The sequence below is a fragment of the Astatotilapia calliptera genome, chromosome 5 (genome assembly GCF_900246225.1).
Source record: "Astatotilapia calliptera chromosome 5, fAstCal1.2, whole genome shotgun sequence".
Classification (NCBI taxonomy): domain Eukaryota; kingdom Metazoa; phylum Chordata; class Actinopteri; order Cichliformes; family Cichlidae; genus Astatotilapia; species Astatotilapia calliptera.
Genome location: NC_039306.1, coordinates 30,059,269 through 30,078,784, shown reverse-complemented (window position 1 = coordinate 30,078,784; position 19,516 = coordinate 30,059,269). Strand labels below are relative to the sequence as shown.

The following is a 19,516-nucleotide window of genomic DNA, read 5'->3' as shown; positions in this document are numbered from 1 at the left end:
AAGATTAACAATGTTATAAGCCATTTTTAAACCTGAACTAAACACAGTCAGACATTGTATTACTTTAGTAATACTTTATTACTTCTTTTCCAATGCAGAATATTTGCTAATGCCTTTCTTTGTGAAGTTGCTCTACTCTTTAATGAGGTTGGCTGTTGCAATTCAAACTGTTCAGTAAGTAGTTCCTAATTTCCTTTACTCTCATTTCTGGTTATAAATCGGTTATTTACTTTTTTTTACTCAGTTAGTGTTGTCTGTACTGCTGAGTCATGCTTTAAAGGGACTAAAAATGTACCAACTGTATCAACTCCTGGCAATACTGTCCTATGTTGGCAATTATTTTAATAAACATGAGAGAGGAAGACACCCTACAATGAGTTGAAACACAAAATTGTTATTTATTCCTGCATATATGATTTCTGTCATCCATGCTGTGTCATTTTGTATGACCCTCACGATTTCCTGTCGTCACCCACTGTTGGTGGCAGTCCCATTCTCCCAACATCTGTAGCATTAAAGGGTACAGTCCTGTGCCAGACTTTGGATCAGGTGTTTAATATAGTATAACATGTTAAATGCCACATTTGTATTTGTTTTAGCATGTTCAGATTTTACCCAAGGCATCAGAGGACACTGTTGCTCTTGCAGCTGTTTCTTGATGTTCTGGCAGTGTGAGTGCCGTGATAATGAAGGTGACAATTTCTCACATCCTCACAAATCAGATTAGCAGGAACGCCTCACGTTGGCATCTGATGTCTGACCTGTTTACTCCGTAACCCTTCACGTCTGGCAAGTTTGCTCTGGAACCTTTTAATCTCTCCGGATTGACAGTTCGCTTGAGGGAAAGGGTGAGATTTACCAAAGCTGGCATAATGGTTTAATCAGTGCACTCCTCAAGTCCACTTGCCTCACAGGTCAACATTAGTTAAGAACTCCATGTAGGAGAGGAGGAGGTGAAAGGCTCCTGGATGACTCTAAAGATGTTAACTTTTCCACTTTTTGTTTTTAATGTGAACAAGCTGTTAGTGTGAACTTCCTTAACTAGGTGAGCAAAATGTGATTTTGTTCTGCATCTGTGTACCAAATATTACTCTCTTGTGAATAGCTTCATCTTAATGTCACATCTAGTATTTATTTTTATCAGATTTGTGTGCACGTGTAATTGACAGATATTGAAAAACCTTTTTTTTTTTCTTGGTATAAACTTTTTCAGGCATAGTCACGCAAATGTTGAACTTTACATGGGCGTGTAAGAAGGAAATCTGACACTAGCTCACTGCTATACATTTAGAATTAGTTGATCCTCAGTTATTTATTTAGCTTCATTTTCTGAGTTCTAACATTATGATGAATAACCTTTGATTCCAGTAAATCTCTTACAAATTTAAGAATTAGCCTTGCTGCTGTTTCATTAACATTTTTTAAGAACCATTAATTTGGAGCTGTAACACATATATATAGTATGTGATTAAGTTTTGTTTGGTTCTTCTTCTTCCAGCGACAGTTGAAGAAAACCAACAACCAATCCTCAAAAAGTTGGCCATTCTGCTAAAGATAAGAGGAGTGGTTTCCCGTTTTTGAGTGAAGTTACATCCCAGGTGGAAAATAAAGATGAGGAAATCTTTGACTCCCTGATTCAGTCAAGTGCTTTTGGCAGTGTATAGTAAATGTGAAGGTTTGTGCTACAGCATTTCAAGACACAAATGTTTGTAAGGTCTCCTGCTTAATACCAAATAACACCAGTGAAAATAGCAATAGTGGTCAAACAATTGCTACACTAGTAGTTATAAAATACACCAGCACTACAGCTTGAAATATGCTTGATATTTTTATTTACATTTGAAAAAAGACAAGTAATATAATGATTCATTTGCTTTATGTGTATTTTTTTTCTTTTTTATTTGCCAGAGAAAGCTATATTTACTAAAAAAAAGAAAGAAAAAAGGAAACAATAAATATTTACTGTACAAATCAAAACATTTATCTTTTTTTTCCCAAAATGGATAACATGGATATTTATGCGGGAGCCACAGAGGAGACCTCAGTCTTTGATGTGGAGACTTCGGAGCCATCATCCACTTGTTTGCCAAAGAGCTGCATGATGCATGTGCGGAACTGATTGGGAAGGAATAAAATAAAAGCATGTTAAAAACTAAAACAGATTTGACAGGGTAAATTTACCTTTGTGTTAATATTGAGCCCACCTGTCTGTTCATGAAGACATAGATGATTGGGTTGTAGATAGTAGCGCTCTTGGCAAAGTATGCAGGCATAGCAGCAGCCAGAGGGTGGAAGGCATATCCAGGGTTGGCTGCGGCAAAGCAGGCAAAGAAGGTGTAAGGTCCCCAGCAGACACAATAAGCCACGATCATGACAACGACCATCCTGGAGACTTCCCTCTCAGCCTTCTGGGTTGACTCTGACTCCTTCTGCTGCATGGCAACCTGTGGTTGAAAAATCAAGAATGTGAGATCAAATCTTCTATTCTCACATCTCTGAACTGAAAATTATAAAAATCAAATTAAAGTAGCATACAGCACGGATGGCCATCCACACAGCAAGGTAGCACAGGATGATGATAGCCAGGGGGAAGATACAGCAAGTAAGCATGAGAACAATCATGTAGGACTGTACTCCAGGGTCTTCACTTCCACTGAACACATCAGGTCCACAGGAAGTCTTCAGTCCATGAGGCCAGTACCTAAAGCAAGAAAATGTTTAGTCTCTAGTTTATATTTAAAAGACTCTGCCTTTGTATGCATCTGTGACATTAAAAGAAGCAGCAGAGTAGTTTACCTGCTCCATCCAAATATGGGAGGAGCACACCAAACTGCAGCCCAGACCCAGGAGAAGACAATTCCAGCTGTGGCCCATTTGGCATCAAATTTGACATTTCCAAAAGGTTTGCACACAACTATCCATCTTTCCCAGGAGATGATTGTCAGGGACCAAAGAGCAGCAATACCTGTGTAAAGAAGCAGGATACTCAGTAAGTTTATTTAGCCTGCAGCCTTACATTTGACATAATCCTGTCTTCAAATACTTTTACATTTAATATAAAAATAAAAAAATAAATAACAAAACGGTGGCCACTTACCACAAACTGAGACAACATAGCCCTCAAAGATACACATTGGGTGTCCTAGAATGAAGTAGCCAAAAAATTGGTTGCATACACTGATGGTGCTGGCAAAAACAGTCTCTCCCAGATCAGCAATGGCTAGATTGACCAAGATCCAGTTTAGAGGGTGACGCAGTTTCTTAAACTTCATTGTGGCCACTAAGACGAGACCGTTGGTGAAGACTGATAAGACCACCACGACAAACATCCAGAGTGTTGCAAGATTGTAAATCCATCGAGGTGCGATGTGGTAATTGGGACCCTCAAAGGGATCTAAAAAAAAAAAGAAAAAAAGAAAAAACAATTTGGCATCTCATGTTTTTGCACAACCTCTCTCCATTGCACTAACTGTGGTTCTAACAGTTTGTGTGTCTTTTCAAATGGCTTAGGCAGCAGATTCAAGTCCGTGGTTCGACCCCCTTTGTGTGGGAGATTTTCTTGGAGAAAGAGCCTGTACCCAAGTTGCTGCTGATGGCAGACCTTGCATGGCAGCTCAACAAGTGAGAGTACTTGTACTTGTACGTGTACTTGTACTTGTGAAAAGATCACTAACAGAATCACTAACAGCACCACAGCACTACTTATGTGCTGGTATCATTCACCATTTTGACATACAACAGTCCAAACTACTTCATTAGATTTGAATCAGATTACAGTTAAAATAAGTATCTTTATATGAAAAGAGCCTCTGGGTGTTTATTTTTTTTAAAAAACAGCCCAGATCTTTGTTACCAAACTGGATGCATAAAAAGGATTGTTACCATTAAGATGTAACAATACTATAATAAGAATGCCACCAAACACTGGTCGAAAACAGTTTTCAGTTACTCTTAAAAATGCACACCCAACTGCATACAGCATCATTAGTAGACATTATTGTTTCAAGACTAAAAGACTGATTTTGAATCCAGCTCTAGCAAGTCAAACAGCAATCTTTTCTTTTGTTATTTTGTTACAAGCTCCTATGCCGGTCAATTCATGAGAGAATAATACTGTGGTACCGTACCTCTGGTGTTATTGCTGTTTGTGTAAGCGAAGGCTGATCCCCTGGTTGAATCTTCATGATACCGCCTTGCAGCAAAACTTTGTTTTCCCCACTCTTCTGCCATTCTGTTCTTAGAAGGAGGTCCTGAGCTGTTAGCCTTTCTTGTCACTTGCTACCTCCTTGGCTGCTTGGTGCTACAGATCTGACTTTTGCTTTTATACCTATGCTTCACAAACCCATGATTGGATTAGGTCACAATCAAATTATAGCTGTGATGTGCCTATTGGCAGTGCAGCACAGTGGCAAAGCAATAACCCTGAACTGTAATTAAAACAATCAACTAATGAGGTTAAGACAAAATGCTAGAATAATCTTGTTTGAAAGTGGATTTCCGTCCACTGACTTCAGATAAGGATTAGTTTCAAGATCTTTGACCAACAAATAAATGCCAGTTTTGTGTCCTAATTTTTCCACACTGAGTTCTCTAGTGGCTCATTTGGTTTATAACCATGTAGAAATGAAAAGTAGAAACATAAAAGTGCATATATCTCTCAAATCACCATTAAACCTATAAAGAAAATGTTTACTTTCTTATACTTTTGAATACAGAGAGGTGTCAAATCCAGACACTTTGCAATATTTAATATTTATGCTACTGTGATCCTAACAGGTATATGTGTCAGCCCTGATTTGCATAGCACTCTCAGAGCAGCTTTAGTGGAGAAGTGGAGATCCGCGGTCCTATAATAGTGCAGGTTTCAGTTGTTGACCTGTGAGGGAAGTAAGACACATTTAATCCCTCCGGATAGAGGGTTCATCGGATTCTTTGACAGTCCTTTGACCCTGCAACACACGTCATAGCCCTTATGGCAAGTGGCAAGCAAAGGGAGGAACACTTTTTGTACTTATGAGCATTATGAGCAAGCCTCATGAAACTGGTTGTTTGAATGATTGTCTTTAGGCTAATAAGTAACTTAAACAATAAACAAATTAAATGATAAAATTTAGAACTAGCTCATTCAAGATGAGTCACTTCATGATGGATCTGTGAGGGTGGCTATTGAAGACTTCATTTGGTTATGGGAAAGCCTGATAATTGAAAAGCTGGTAGTAATTTTATGGTACAAGACTGCGTGAGAGTGTTTTTAAATCTTTTCATGAGTTGCAAATTCAATTATTTTTTCACATTTTTGACAAAGAGCACTGAACGCAATCTGTCTAAAGTCCCTCTGTCCTCTGTCCTCTGTCTGATGCACTATTCTGCAGGATAGTGTGTATCTGGGAGATCTGTTCTAAGTCGCTGTTTATGAAATCCAACTTCACACGTTAACAATAACTCATGCAATTATGTGACAACTGGATGATAATTCCTGTAGCTACTTAATTATGTGATTAAATTGATATAGGAAAAAGCACTGGAGGATCTGTGTAAGCCTTCGGAGAACCTAATGCATCTGTGGCCATTGATCTAATATTCAAAGTGTTACAAGTGAAAACCAGTAGGCTACCAGAGATTTCTTAACAGAAACTGTTACATACCATAGTTATGATTTTTTTTAATGACTAATGAGATAAAAGGTGGGACGTTAGTAAATCTAGAATCAAGACATGACTTAATGAATGTAAAAACAATTTCAAGTAAACAGAAAAAAACATGCGTAGGTACAAAACAAGATTCTTTGAACTGATTAAAACCAAGATGAACAATGAGCAGAACTATGGGACGTGGGAAGAAAAGCGTTTCCCATTATTTTTCAACCATTTTGAAGGCAGTGCTGTGAAATTAGCATGCAGGGGAACTGGGAAACTGCTGTTTATTGATGATTTAGCTGCTGAGTCAAATGGCGATGTGGCAATGTCTCAGTGTAAACATGGATAATAACAAGCAATATATACAGCAAAACAAACATGAGCTCCTTCAGACCGATAGTCAAATGTCTGAGTCAGTCCCCTAAGCTCAACCCAACAGCTACATCTAAGGCCTAGCAAAGTAAATACTATGTTTTCCTCTGGGGAGCCAACACAGTATTAGGTGTCCTTGGGTTAGACAGACAATGACTGCAAGAATTAATTAAATATAGATTGACTTTTATTTTTTGGAGTTTGAGTCAAAGATATTAACATCTTAGCTAATGTTAGCTAAAACAAGTATAAGATAAAGGTTCCAGATAACACAGCTACAAAAACACTGTGTGTTGCTAGCAAAGCATTAATAGATTAATATTTAGGATTACAGATGAGGTCTCAGTCCTGAATCATATTTAAAGTTGCTATTTAGTATTATTCATCAAGCTGACCATCATGCACATTTAAAGCTGAATAAAATGTAATTTTCAGTGGCAGCAACAATGTTATGAAGCTGCAACAATTATTCCTTAAAACAAATGCTGCTCTGTGGTCTTTCTTGACTATAACACGGAGCATAATTTACAACATTTAAATCACACTGCATTCACTCGCAACAGAGATCATAAACTCGGGTAGCAGACGACAGTTTTAGTCATTAGAGCAGGTTTAAGGAATCATGAACTGCTTTCAACTTTCAGAGTCGTACACTATGTTAATCTTTTTTATACAGTCTATGACCTAAAAAGACTAAAGCTGAGCTGCTTCGGCCAAACTAAGTATAACGATTTGGGTGGAGGGAATTCCCTGACTAGTGCCACCCAGAGGCCACACTGTCACAGCCACAGAAAGTGGAACATGTAGCCTACTTTTAGAGCAGGTTAACTAATGTGATCATTGTTAAATTTGATAAGAATGTTTTGTTTACGACTGCAAAACCAATCTGACGCTTTAAGTGACCCACCGGGTATGCTCCTGAAAGTCCGGATTTGCCACTGACTGAGGAGGATGTGTCAGTATTAACTGTTCCAAAACACAATTGAGGTAACAGGTCAGCGCAGTAGGTTAATAGTTCATTTCTGTTGTTAATGGGCTGTTTAACTTATTTTCCAAAGCCTGTTGTCTCCGAGGGGACTCATTGTAATGCACTAAATATAAGTGTGACTCAGCTCCTTGGCTGTAAATCACAAAGTAGCCGTCAGGTTTCAAATATCTGATTCTGAAAGAAATTCCTCATCTGCACAGTTTCATTGTGGATCTTTCACTGGCTACAAACATTACCATAACTGTAACATTATATGATAGCAGCACTGCACCAGTGTTCCTAGCTGAGGACGTTGCAAGGACAGCAGCTGTGTTGCACCACCTTCTCCTGTCTTAGCCGTGAATGTCTAACCTATTTGACACAGTGAAAAGTGAGCGAAGATTTCTCATCTCCAAGCAGGCCAAAGCAGATTATACGGACAACTCAGGTTCCTCCACAAAACAGATTAACACAGAGTAATTACTTTTGGCATGCTCGCTCCGTAAACACTTTAATCTCTCCGGAACAGCGGTTCATTTCAGGGGAAAGCTAAGGGTCCTCAAAGCTGCTGTAGTGGTTTACCTTAATCCCTAACTCTGCAGTTTTGTTGAGTCCACTTCTTGCACAGGTAGCAGACATGCAGATTTGATAAGAACCCTTCCTCGGACAAGGACTTTACACCAGGAAAAGGATGGACCCCAAAACTGGAGGGAGTTGTAAATTTTCTTTATATTTTTCTACTTTTGTATTTCCAACTGTGTCTCTCTTCATGTTAGCACTTGCTAAAATTTTCCACCTTAGATTAGGAAGCAACAGTGGGTTAAACAAAGACATTTCTAAAATGTGAAGTTAAGTAGGGATCTATCTCTTAATGTAAATTTACATATCACCTGAGAGGTAGAGATGATGCTAGGTAAAGGGCTTTTTGGTTTTGTTTTACTCTGGCTGTTTTTCCCACGTCACAGCGAGATGTTTCGAGGGTAGGTCTGGAATTCCGCTAGTTCTGAACTATTCGTGTTTGTCAAAAGTTCACTACTAGCAGAACTCAGATCTGCTCCCGACTATCGACTGGTATCTCCATGACCATAGTCACTAAGAGGTCTGGTTTATTCATTCACTGTCTTAGGTAATTTCCAGTCATTAACTTGCAGTGACAGGAAATGACTGCAAATTGCTCCACTGGTGTGACGTGAACCAGCTCCATCTTTGCCAATCTTTACTTTCTTGTGTTTACTTCACACCAGATAATTCTGATTTATTTCAAATCTGTGTTTGAGGAGGATTTGATGATCAAAGTTTTTACTCCTTCTCTCCTGCTGTACAGATGTGCAAAAAAAGAGATCAATTCCAGAAATATTAGTATGATGTGTGATTGTGTGACTTTCACTTCTTAGCAACAATGTTTCTCAGTAATCTTAGTTTTTAGTATTTTGGCAAGGACTGTTTTTTTGCAAAGGGTTAACAGAGTTATAGATCCAAAATGTAACTTGCAATTTTCCTTTAGGTTTTTGATTTTTTTTTTTTTTAAAAAGCACCAAAGGAGTAGTTATAGTTCCATTTTTAGATTTGTTTGTGCTTTCAGTTGCATAAAATCCCTGATATGAGTCACTGTGAGGTCAACAAACCCCCTTACATCAGTTAATATTTTGATTTCAAGCAAGCAAAAACAGAGAATATTTGGCTGCAGCTGCCTGAAAGATTTGACCTTCAACCATCACAATCATCTGGAATATAGAGTTTCTTATATGCATGTGTAGGTACATATAAGAAACTGCATGTTTTGATCTAATCGAACATTTGTTATGATTATGGTATGGAGGTGGATGCCTCAGAGGCACAGTGTCCTCTGATTGCTTCCCCATCAGCATGAATTTGAAGAAATCTACCATTTTATGAGGAAAAGGGCTTTCTCTGCAAGAAAAACCGTTTTGTATTTTTATTTTACAAAGATAAAAGTTGATCTTTTGTGTCTCATCCCCATTCGTTCATAATCAATAAAGACCATCTTACAAGTACACTCTAGGTGAATTGTAAGCCAATAGTGCTGCAATGGGATTAATGGGTTCTCTGTTAATCTCTATTGGGACTGCTGTGAAAGGTCATTAATTATGACACTATCTGAAGGCCAAATGCTGCAGATCCTCACCTTTTGCAGCACAGTAGCAAATTAACAATTATATTTAAATTTAACACACAAAGTGGGTGTTTCCTCAGCAGACTCAATAATATTAAACACTTACTGAAAACTGTAATGTGGCTTTTGCATTATGTTTGAATTGCATACAAATGTCCTGAAAATAAATGTAACCATTTTCTTTACCATATTTAGCTGTGATTGATGCAGGGTTTCAAATATTAACAAGGACTTGGAGATAAATGCTGCTTTCTGAGCATCTATAAATAGAAGCTATGAAACAAATCCATGAGCTGTGAATAAATCAGAAGAGTGAGGTTGGTTTGCATCATTGTTAAAGCTTTTTTCTTTTCTTTTCCCACTTCCATTTCAATGTGAATGTTTACAGGAGTGTGTTTCTGCTGTACTTGTCTTCACTCAATAACTTTTACAGGCTTGCTAGGTGTGTGCATGTGTTTGTGTTTCTGCATAAAGAGTACACCATGAAAGACTAAACTAAAGTGCGAAACTAGAACCATTTCCTTCACTTCAATAACATTGATGTGCATTTGTGGATTTTCCTTTTACCTCAAGTATATCCTGTTGATCCCACGAGCCCATCTATGTGATGAGCTGATCCAGGAGCAGTAAATGTTGTAAATACAAGCAGCAACATTGTGTCCAGTTTATTGGTTTTCTCTTGCACTACACCACTACACATTAAAAAGATAAACAAATATATTATTTCGGGCTTCCTATAATAACTGCAGCACAACTTATCAAACATATTTACACATATTTCTATCATACTGTAAGTATTTCTGAAACCTAATATGGGTTTTCATGACCTGAATGTTATACTGGAAAAAAAAACAACTAAAAACTAAACAAAACAAGATTGTTAAAATAAAATATAATGCTAAAAAGGTATGCTTTAGTATCATGTCCATCATTATGTGCAGTGATGAGCCTTTTAAAGACACAAATAGTTGCTTCATCAATGAAATTTATTTCCTTTTTGTTAAACATTTTTACTGCATAAAACTATGTATCTGTAACAATAGCAAAAATACGTTTGTCACATTATTAGCATTTCTGTGCTATGTTCAGTATGCGAGCTGTCCAAATTGGGCACGAGTAACCTATGCAGGTGCAACTTTAGAGACTTCAGTGGTGGATTGACTTGATGACTCTTCATCGTCACCTCCGCTCATTCCCAGCATCTGCCTTATACACGAGCGGAACTAAAAGAGAACAAAGAGAAAGGTTTTGGTCACTTCTTGTTAATCTTTTTAGTAGTCCTTGTAAAAAGCCATCTTAGTCACATTAAAGTGTCTCAGGGGAGATGGAGGGGACTCACAGACCACCACTCAGTGCAGCATTAGCATGTTACCAGCAGTGATGGATAAAAGCAAAAGCTGGCACAACAAAAGTCAGCGTGATTGGAGGGTAGTAACTTATTATTTACTCCCTCTTGATGTTTTTTTTTTTTTTTTACATTTTCATGAAAATTGACAATAAATGAGTGTCTTCTTTTTGTTCCATGTTTATTTAGGCTCAACTGTCTGTCAGATTTTGTCTTGGAGGATGGGTCAACCCTTTTGTATTTTCTAACAGCCACCATTAGGGGGCGTCCGTGGCCGACTCAGTCACAAGCTCAAATAAAAACAAAACAAAACACAAAGCTGATGATCCATGTTTGTTACCCTGCTTAAACTAAGCAAAGCTTCAGTTTAGTGAAATGGATTCAAATTTAGGCTAAGTTAAATTTATTTCACTTTGAGCTGCCAAAGATTTTTACCTGCTTATTGAGGAGGATGTAAATGACTGGGTTGTAGACTGTGGAGGCCTTTGAGAAACAGGAAGGAATGGTGGCCAGTCTCAGGTCGAATGGCTGCCCACGGTTATTCACAACCCAGATGGCAAAGGAGGTATATGGCATCCAGCACACCAGAAAGCCCAGCACCATAATCACCACCATCCTGGTCACTTCCTTCTCTGCCTTCTGGGTAGAGGCAGACTCTGCTTGGGCCTTTACTGCCTTTTGAGACAGATCATTTGTCAGAATCAGCATCAGACTGGAAAATTGTAAGTATAAAAATATATTTTTTCCTTCATTCCCACTCCTTCCCTGGTTTGTTTTGCCTTCTAGTATTTCTTTTTAATAAACAAAACTAAACACAACACAATCGCCCTAAACATAGGATACGACAATTGCTAACCAATGTCATATTGCCTACCGCTTTCAGCATGAACAGCAGCTGTGAGTAGCAGAAGACGATGGTGGAGAAAGGGACAGCAAAGCAGAAGCAGAAGAGGAACATCACGTAGGTTTCATTGTTAAACTTGTTGCCTGTTGTGTACCAGTCTGGGCCACAGGAACACTGCATGCCCTCTGGGATATACCTAGAAAGAGAAACAATTATTTTCCGCTGTGGTATATGTATACATATGTTATTAGTCCTAAGAGAACCATTTACATCAAGGTTAGAGCAAATGAATTATAAAGTGCTTAATCTATATGTACTCACCTGCTCCATCCAAACAGAGGTGGAAGTGCAGCGCTCAGACCGCAGACCCAAGTCAATCCACAGCATGCTATAGCGTGGCTGGACTTGAAGGCAAAGTTCCCAAGTGGCTTGCACACAACCAACCATCTTTCAAATGCTACCACAGCAAGAGACCACAGGCTAACCATACCTGCAACACGACAAAGATAACGATAACTACGTTAATATTTAGAAACAGCAGCTGCTTTTTATATATTGGCTCACATAAGCACATAACCAACAACTTCTTTAACAACAACAGTGCCTTATGTGGTATTCTTTGAAAAAAAGAACATTTTGGTGCTCAAAATAAAGTTAGCTTTATATAGTACCATACGGTATGCAATGATACTGGCACCAGTACACTGATAGCTCTATTTCTCCTACAAATAAGGACACAATATGTATTTTATGTGTCATGTGAAAAACAAATAGCTTATTATTATTATCATTATTATTATTGCAGTTCAGATTTTTTTAAAAATCCCTATTGAGAGCGCTTTGGTTGACAAAAACTGGCATAGGTCAAATCTCTCACACGCATCATTTTAATTCGAGTGTAATAATATGATGCATGATGTAATCCTTTTTTCTTACTTAACAAAGTCTATAATTATGCTCCTTACCACCAAGAGTTGCTGTAAATCCTTCAATCTTGCATGCAATTGGACCAGGGAACATGTATTTAAAAGCAAAACAGATGAAGCAGGTGAAAGAGCCCACAGAGGAGACGAGGAGGTTCGCAACAGCCATGTTCACCAGGATGTAGTTTAGATGAGACCGGAGCTTCTTGTATTGGACAGTACATGCGATAGTGAGGACATTGATGATTGTGCCGGCCACCCACAAGAAGAACATAAATGCTGACATGGAATAAAAGATCATCGGGCTTCCTAAATGGTCCTGGGGAACCAGGTATGGGCTGAAGGCTGTGATATTGTTGGTGTCCAGAGGGACGGGGATCCAGAAGTCATCTGGGAACTCAGTGGGACGATTTCCTCTCATTTTCTTAGATGGAGTTTGCGATCAAAATCTATATCTAAAATATAAAAAAAAAAAAAACAGTTTAAAAGACTTCAAATAAACTGCATCTAATTACAAATAGTACTCAGAGATTTCATTTTTCCCTCCGTCTTATATCTGAGATGCTCGTCTGTCTGAAGCAGAGTTAACAGCGGCATTTATAGGAACTTTGATGATTGCTGAGGCTCAACATAATTGGCTAAAGGACAGGATTTAAAGCTTTCCTTGCATTCCGATAACAACATACCCTACCCAATAGCTAATACACAGATTACTATCGCATTACCAGACTTGGCAAGGATCATCTCATTACATCCTAGTGTAAGGGCAGTGTGTTTGTGAACCATATAATCTGATCTACAGGGACTTCCAAGAGGTCAGTGCATGCATCTCACCCTCAGTACTCCTTTTTTCTGGCACAATTATTTTTCACCAAGAAGGAGTAATCAGACTTATGGAAAAGGTTTTTCTATCTGTCTCTTCATCCCTTATCTTGCTAACTACTCATCAGATCTACTTTACAGTTGGTGGTTACAGGTCCTTTGAATGAGTCATTGGTCTCTTTTTGGGGGTCTTCCCTCTATTGATTGGCAGCATTATCAAACCTTTAAGATCAAATTTCTTCCCCTGCCGAGGATATCACATTCCTCTGTGACCTCTTAATTATGTCACCACTTCAGACAGCATAGTTTATATAAACTTCCACTGCAGTGAACACCGCTCTAGGCAAAATGTTAAACCACTGACAGGTGAAGTCTGTAACACTGATAATCTTGCCAGAAACTTTCTTGAACCATTGGATTTTGGTGTTTATGTGGATGTTATTTTTGTTTGTTCCAGAACAAGCAGACCCCCCTCCCCCCAGCACTGGAAGCAGTCTGACCCAGCAGGACAATGTCCTGGAGTAGGTACTGTCACAAAAACATCTTAGGATTGGCTTGAGTTACAAAACAAAAAGTTCAAGCTGTTGACCTGGCATCCAAATTCCACAGATCTTAATTGGATGAAGCATCTGCCTGTACTTGACCTATGAGTCAGGACTGTCTTGGTATCCATCCATCCATCCATTGATTTTCCTCCACTTATCCAATTCTAGATTAGGAAGGTGGTGACTGGAGTCTGTCCCAACTACAATAGGGACAGATCACCAGTCTGTGTATTGTATATATTTTATTTTCTGCCTGTAAACTCCATTTTGGCAGTTTGCATTGAGTGACAAACTTACAGACTCACTTTTAGAAGCCATGCAAAAAAATACTTGCTAATCCTACTCTCAAACCTTTACTTTTACTACATAGTAAATGTTCTCTGTCACACACACTCACACACACACACTCTCTGACTCACTCACTGGCCTGCACCAGTTACCAGTCACTTTGTGGAGCATTGGACTGCCATTACCTCATAAGACTTTGTGTTACACTATCTCATACCGTACATTACCAAATCTCCATTTGCACTATTTGCCTATTTGCACTACTCTGCCTGGTTTGCACTCAATGTCATTTACCCTTATATTGTATATTGTATAGCTTTCTTGTTATATGTAAAATTGTATTATATTATTTAATTTTTTTTACTTTAAAATATTTTACTTGCATTTTTAATCACTCTTATATTTAAATGTTCATTTTCTATTTTATCTAGGGATTGAGAGTAACGAAGTTTCTATTCTCTGTATGTCCTGTACATGTGGCAGAATTGACAATAAAGTTGACTTTGACTTTGACTTGACTTGACTTTCTATACAGCTGATTTCTAGAGGTCATCAGAGGTCAACCAGCCCCCCCACATTAATGGAATCAAACAAAACTGGTGTCAATCAACTGTGCTATGTTTGTGCTGCTTGGTGCTGCTAAAACTGTCGTTTGTGCTGCCTCTGTTTTAACGATATTAATGAAAATGTAAAGGTCAAAAGGTCAACCAGCCCCCCCCCCCCCCCAACATTACCCAAATCAAAGAAAAATGATGTCAAACATTTGTGCTACGTTTGTGCTGGTTTGTGCTGCAAAAATTTTCATTTGTGCTGCTATCATTTCAAAAATATTAATAAAATAATGTCTTGATGCGTGCTCAATCATCCAGGTAAGTAAATTCCAAAAGGTTGATTCTGTTCATCTGGACATTTTCAGTGGGAGAAACGTTTTGTCACTCATCCAAGTGACTTCTTCAGTCTCAGCTGACTGCAGGTTTCCCCAACCTTATAAACAGTGCATTTGCACAGCGAATTAAACTAGCACCACTGAATGAACAATGGGCTGGGGGGTTAGTTCCATGATTGTTAGTATGCAAATTCTTATGACCATTGATCAACGACTACTAATCCAATACACAGATTCTCGAATGGCCATGAGTACCATTCACAGAGAGTTGGGGAATGGCTGCAATCACAGCATTGAAAGATGGCGAAAGATGTACCCTTGGGCCCCCCTTCTCGATTCAGAGATGGTCAGCATCTCGACAGCCTGATGGACGAAGCTGTCTCTCAGTCTGGCCCGGAGGCTCTTCAGTGTCCTTCCTGATGGCAGCAAACTGAAGAAGCTGTTGAAGGGATGAGTGGAGTCACCTGTAATGGAGAGGACCTTCCGGATGAGGCACGCGCAGTAGATCTCCTGGGGAGGGAGGCAAGAGAGGTCCCCCCAATCCTCTCCGCTGCTCTCACTACCCGTTGTCATTTTTTTCCTGCAGGACCCAGTGCAGGAGTCATACCACACAGTGATGCAGCTGGTGAGGATACTCTCAACTGTGCCTCTGTAGAAGGTGCTCATAATGGGGGTTGAATCTCTTGTGCTTCTCAGTTTGTAGAGGAAGTAGAGTCGCTTCACTCACATTGTTTAGTCTCATTATTCAGACTAATCCTTAATCACCGTGTCTTGTTAAAAACCCACATTCTTCTTAAATTTTTAATGTGAGTTGACATATTTTAAGACTAGCACACGCAGATCCCCCTTAAACATCGAATTCAACCCATTTACAGTGAAGCTGCATTAGCTTGCACACAAAAAACAAGCACTGCTAGCCCTGCTTGCCCCAACTGAAAGACGCTGGTTGTGTCTTTCAGTTTTAGTTCAGTGGTTGTGTGATGACACATAGCTGACTAGGGAATATTAACTAAGCAGGATGGCCCATCAAAAAAAAAAAATCTTCCTCTCGCCCCTTGGGGCGGTCTATCCTATCGGGTCCTCTACCAGAGGCCTGGGAGCTTGAGGGTCCTGCGCAGTATCTTAGCTGTTCCCAGGACTGCGATCTTCTGGACAGAGATCTCCGATGTTGTTCCCGGGATCTGCTTGAGCCACCTAGTGCTCCGATTACCACTGGGACCACAGATACCTTCACCCTCCACATCTTCTCAAGCTCTTCTCTGAGCTCTTGGTATTTCTCAAGTTCCTCGTGTTCCTTCTTCCTGATGTTGCTGTCATTCAGAACCGCTACATCTATCACTGTGGCCATCTTCTTCTATTTGTCTACAACCACTATGTTCGGTTGGAGCCACCATTTTGTCTGTCTGTATCTGGAAGTCCCACTGCTCTGTCATTCTCCACCACCCTTGAGGGCATCTTCCATTTTGACCTTGGGACTTCCAGGCCATATTCTATGTTTGTTTTGGGGTTGTTGTTTTTTTCATTTCCAAACCTATAAGGTGACAATTGATACAGGTGGACAGCTAGTTTTTGCTGCTGGTGACAGAGACCTGGCAGACCCTGTGACCCTGTCTTTGTTTGGATAAGTTGACCAAACATAGTAATTTCACTGACTTCTGGTTGAAAAGTCCTTTTGCATAAAAGTCTTTTGCGAAAAATCCCACAGCTCCCGTGATTGACGCTAGCACTTTTCTGAAGAATTCATGGTCACAGTTGTTTTTCTAGTCTTATGAAAGACAACATGATGTTAGTTAAACTGTGGTCTGAGAGTCAGAGAGGATGACAAACGAGGGTAAGGTTAAGAACAGATCTACCTAACTGAACAGTCACGTTGCAGTTACATGTGTATCCGATGTCCATCAGTGTCTCAGCCATGCCCACTCCTTCACTGATCATGTCCACTTTCAAAATACCAAGATGGCTGAAGGATATGACTATGGCTCATGGTGCTTATGTGAACTACAGATTTTTATGTTATAAAATACCTTTTTGAACGATATAATATTTTGTACTTTGGTTGCATGAGAGTGACCTGAATAAAATAAGTTTAAGACAATAAGACAAAAACATTTCGCTAATAAAAGTGCAAATACATATTAATCACACGCTTAATAAATATCACATTTAAAATGATAACAAAAATACTTTTATATAGCACACTATAATATACTCTCATAGTGCACTTTTTAATAACTTCTAAGTGTTGGAGAAAAACACAGAGCAAGTGAAAACGTGTTTTCAGTCAAGCACAGAGATTCAGTAAAGATTTTGTGTCTGTTTTTTATTTGCATTTTCATTTTGCAGATTATTCCTACTTAAATCATGACATTTTTACATATGATAAAATACATGTACATTCTTTGTAATTTACAGTTCAGAAATCAGCGAGCATTGACGTGTTGCCTAAGCAGGCCCGACTTTGGAAACTTCAGTCACCGATTGTGTTGTTGAGCTCTCCTCCTCACCTCCTCCCATCCCCATCATCGCTAACATACATGTACGGAACTGCAAGGGAAAAACATATTTGTAGATTAAATCTCCTGTGCAAAGTTATAAAGTATCATTTTTTATGCATAAAAACAGCCCAATTATTTATAGCTTTAGGACCACAGCTAAGATATGATACAGCCTATATAAAGTTAAGAAAATAGGTTGGTTAGTAGACTTTTGCACCAAAAACATCTTCAAAGCACGAACATCTTGCCCAAGGACACGTGTATGGACTGGAGTCGCCAGGGATCCAACAACTGACTTGTTGCTCTACCTTCTAACGGAGTCACAGCAAGGGAACTGAGCCATTGACCCCCAGATTACCCCTACCTATAACCCCTTTTATTTACATTCCTTCTAAATGGGACAAAAATTAACCAAACATGTTGTTTAAGTTGGATATAAAAGAGTCACAGTAGTGAGATACACATAGATAAAGTAGAGCATCGATTCAAAGCTCCTGCACATCAGATAACTTTAAAACATGTTGTTTGGTGTATTAAAAACCAGGAGAAGACAACCCATTTGCTTCTAAATAACTTAGTACTTACTCGGCACAGCATGTAACTGACCTGTTTATTAAAGACCACATAGATAACAGGGTTGTAGACTGCTGAAGCCTTTGAGAAACAGGACGGTATAGTCGCAAATCTCAGATCGAATGACTGCCCACGGTTGTTCACAACCCAAAGAGCAAAGGAGGCATATGGCATCCAGCACACCAAGAAGCCGAGCACCATGATCACCACCATCCTGGTCACTTCCCTCTCTGCCTTCTGGGTGGAGGCAGACTCAGCTTGGGCCTTGGCTGCCTGTTAATGTGGGATTGATCAGGGTCATGTTGGAAAGGTTACTTTGAAAAAAACCACAAGTCATGTGAATAAATAGAAGAGTTTACGTTGTGCTTTGATCTTGCAGATATTAATAATACTAAGCGTGTCAGTTTGAATGGTAAGTAGATCTGGCCTGTTAGATTTTGGCTTTGATAGGATATAAGACAGCATTTATTTAAGTATACATGTTTCTCAGTCATCAAGAGAATAATTTCAGTAGACCAAAACCATCTCATTTTGTCTCACCATTTTCAGTGTGATGAGCAGCTGGGAGTAGCAAAAGATAATCGTGGTCAAAGGAACAGCAAAGCAGAAGCAGAACAGGAACATCACATAGGACTCATTGTTGTATTTGTTGTTTGTGGTGTACCAGTCTGGCCCACAGGAGCACTGTAGGCCTTCTGGAATATACCTGCAAGGAAAAGTAGAAGCACGTTGATTGTACAGTTCTACTTAAATGCATTGTGTTGCCAGCTGATTTTCTGAAGTATGTTGTGTCTGTTGCTTACCTGCTCCAGCCGAACAGTGGAGGAGCTGAGGCAAATACTGCAAAAAACCAAGTGAATGCACAGCAGGCTATAGCGTGGTCGGGCTTGAAAATAAAGTTACCGAGCGGCTTGCAAATCACAAGCCATCGCTCGAAAGCTATCACAGCAAGGGACCACAGGCTTACCATACCTGCAATGACAGGAAAACCCTTTAACTCCCTCTAGAAATCAGCATAAATAAGTCTATTAAAAGGGAGATGGGCTACAACGGATTTTTACAGTGTTGTCTGCAGCCAATGACTTACCACCGAGTGTTACCATGAAACCTTCGATCTTGCATGCTAGCGCACCAAAGATGAAATATCTGAATGAAAAAGTGCAGCAGGCAGTGAAGGAGCCCACAGTGGACACAAGAAGGTTTGCTGCTGCCAAGTTCAACAGGATGTAGTTGAGGTGGGATCGAAGTTTCTTGTATTGGATGGTGCATGCAATGGTAAGGGCGTTGATGAAAGTGCCAAAAATAAATATGAATAACATGAAAACTGCCATGGCGTAAAAGGTGGCAGTATCCCCCAAGTGGTCCTGTGGAACCAGAAAAGGGCTAAGTGACGTGATGTTGTTTGTGTCCAGGCTGACGGGTATCCAGAAGTCTTCTGGCAGCTCCATATCACGTTTACCCTTCATTTTGCTTATTTCGAACAACGTACTCCTGCTGATGTTACGGCTCAAATTAGGTATCGCGCAGGCTCTGCCAAATAATAAATTTAAGGAGCAGACATGAACGCTGTGCGGTTAGGAATTCTATCGTCTCTTGTCTTTATTGGCTGTGTGTGTCGTATTGACGTTTATAAAGGGTTTCATGACACTGATCGCTATAAAGTGGTTAATTGATTATTTAATTGAC

The 19,516-nt window shown here is 39.3% G+C and overlaps 3 protein-coding genes across 3 annotated transcripts; all 3 read right to left on the bottom strand.

Annotated features, from left to right (window-relative positions):
* Positions 1-1,985: 1,985 nt before the first annotated feature.
* Positions 1,986-4,318, bottom strand: LOC113022900 (red-sensitive opsin). Its single transcript, XM_026168821.1, has 6 exons — positions 4,128-4,318; positions 3,098-3,394; positions 2,797-2,965; positions 2,536-2,701; positions 2,205-2,444; positions 1,986-2,115 (listed from the first exon to the last, which is right to left on the bottom strand). Exons 1-6 carry the CDS (start codon positions 4,228-4,230, stop codon positions 2,017-2,019), a joined length of 1,074 nt encoding a protein of 357 aa, XP_026024606.1. The 5' UTR covers positions 4,231-4,318; the 3' UTR covers positions 1,986-2,016.
* A 5,441-nt stretch (positions 4,319-9,759) lies between these two features.
* On the bottom strand, positions 9,760-12,779 carry LOC113022899 (blue-sensitive opsin). Its single transcript, XM_026168820.1, has 5 exons — positions 12,264-12,779; positions 11,620-11,788; positions 11,329-11,494; positions 10,890-11,129; positions 9,760-10,332 (listed from the first exon to the last, which is right to left on the bottom strand). Exons 1-5 carry the CDS (start codon positions 12,640-12,642, stop codon positions 10,231-10,233), a joined length of 1,056 nt encoding a protein of 351 aa, XP_026024605.1. The 5' UTR covers positions 12,643-12,779; the 3' UTR covers positions 9,760-10,230.
* Positions 12,780-17,061: 4,282 nt separating this feature from the next.
* LOC113022898 (blue-sensitive opsin-like) lies at positions 17,062-19,460 on the bottom strand. Its single transcript, XM_026168819.1, has 5 exons — positions 18,918-19,460; positions 18,634-18,802; positions 18,371-18,536; positions 17,864-18,103; positions 17,062-17,306 (listed from the first exon to the last, which is right to left on the bottom strand). Exons 1-5 carry the CDS (start codon positions 19,294-19,296, stop codon positions 17,205-17,207), a joined length of 1,056 nt encoding a protein of 351 aa, XP_026024604.1. The 5' UTR covers positions 19,297-19,460; the 3' UTR covers positions 17,062-17,204.
* Positions 19,461-19,516: the final 56 nt, after the last annotated feature.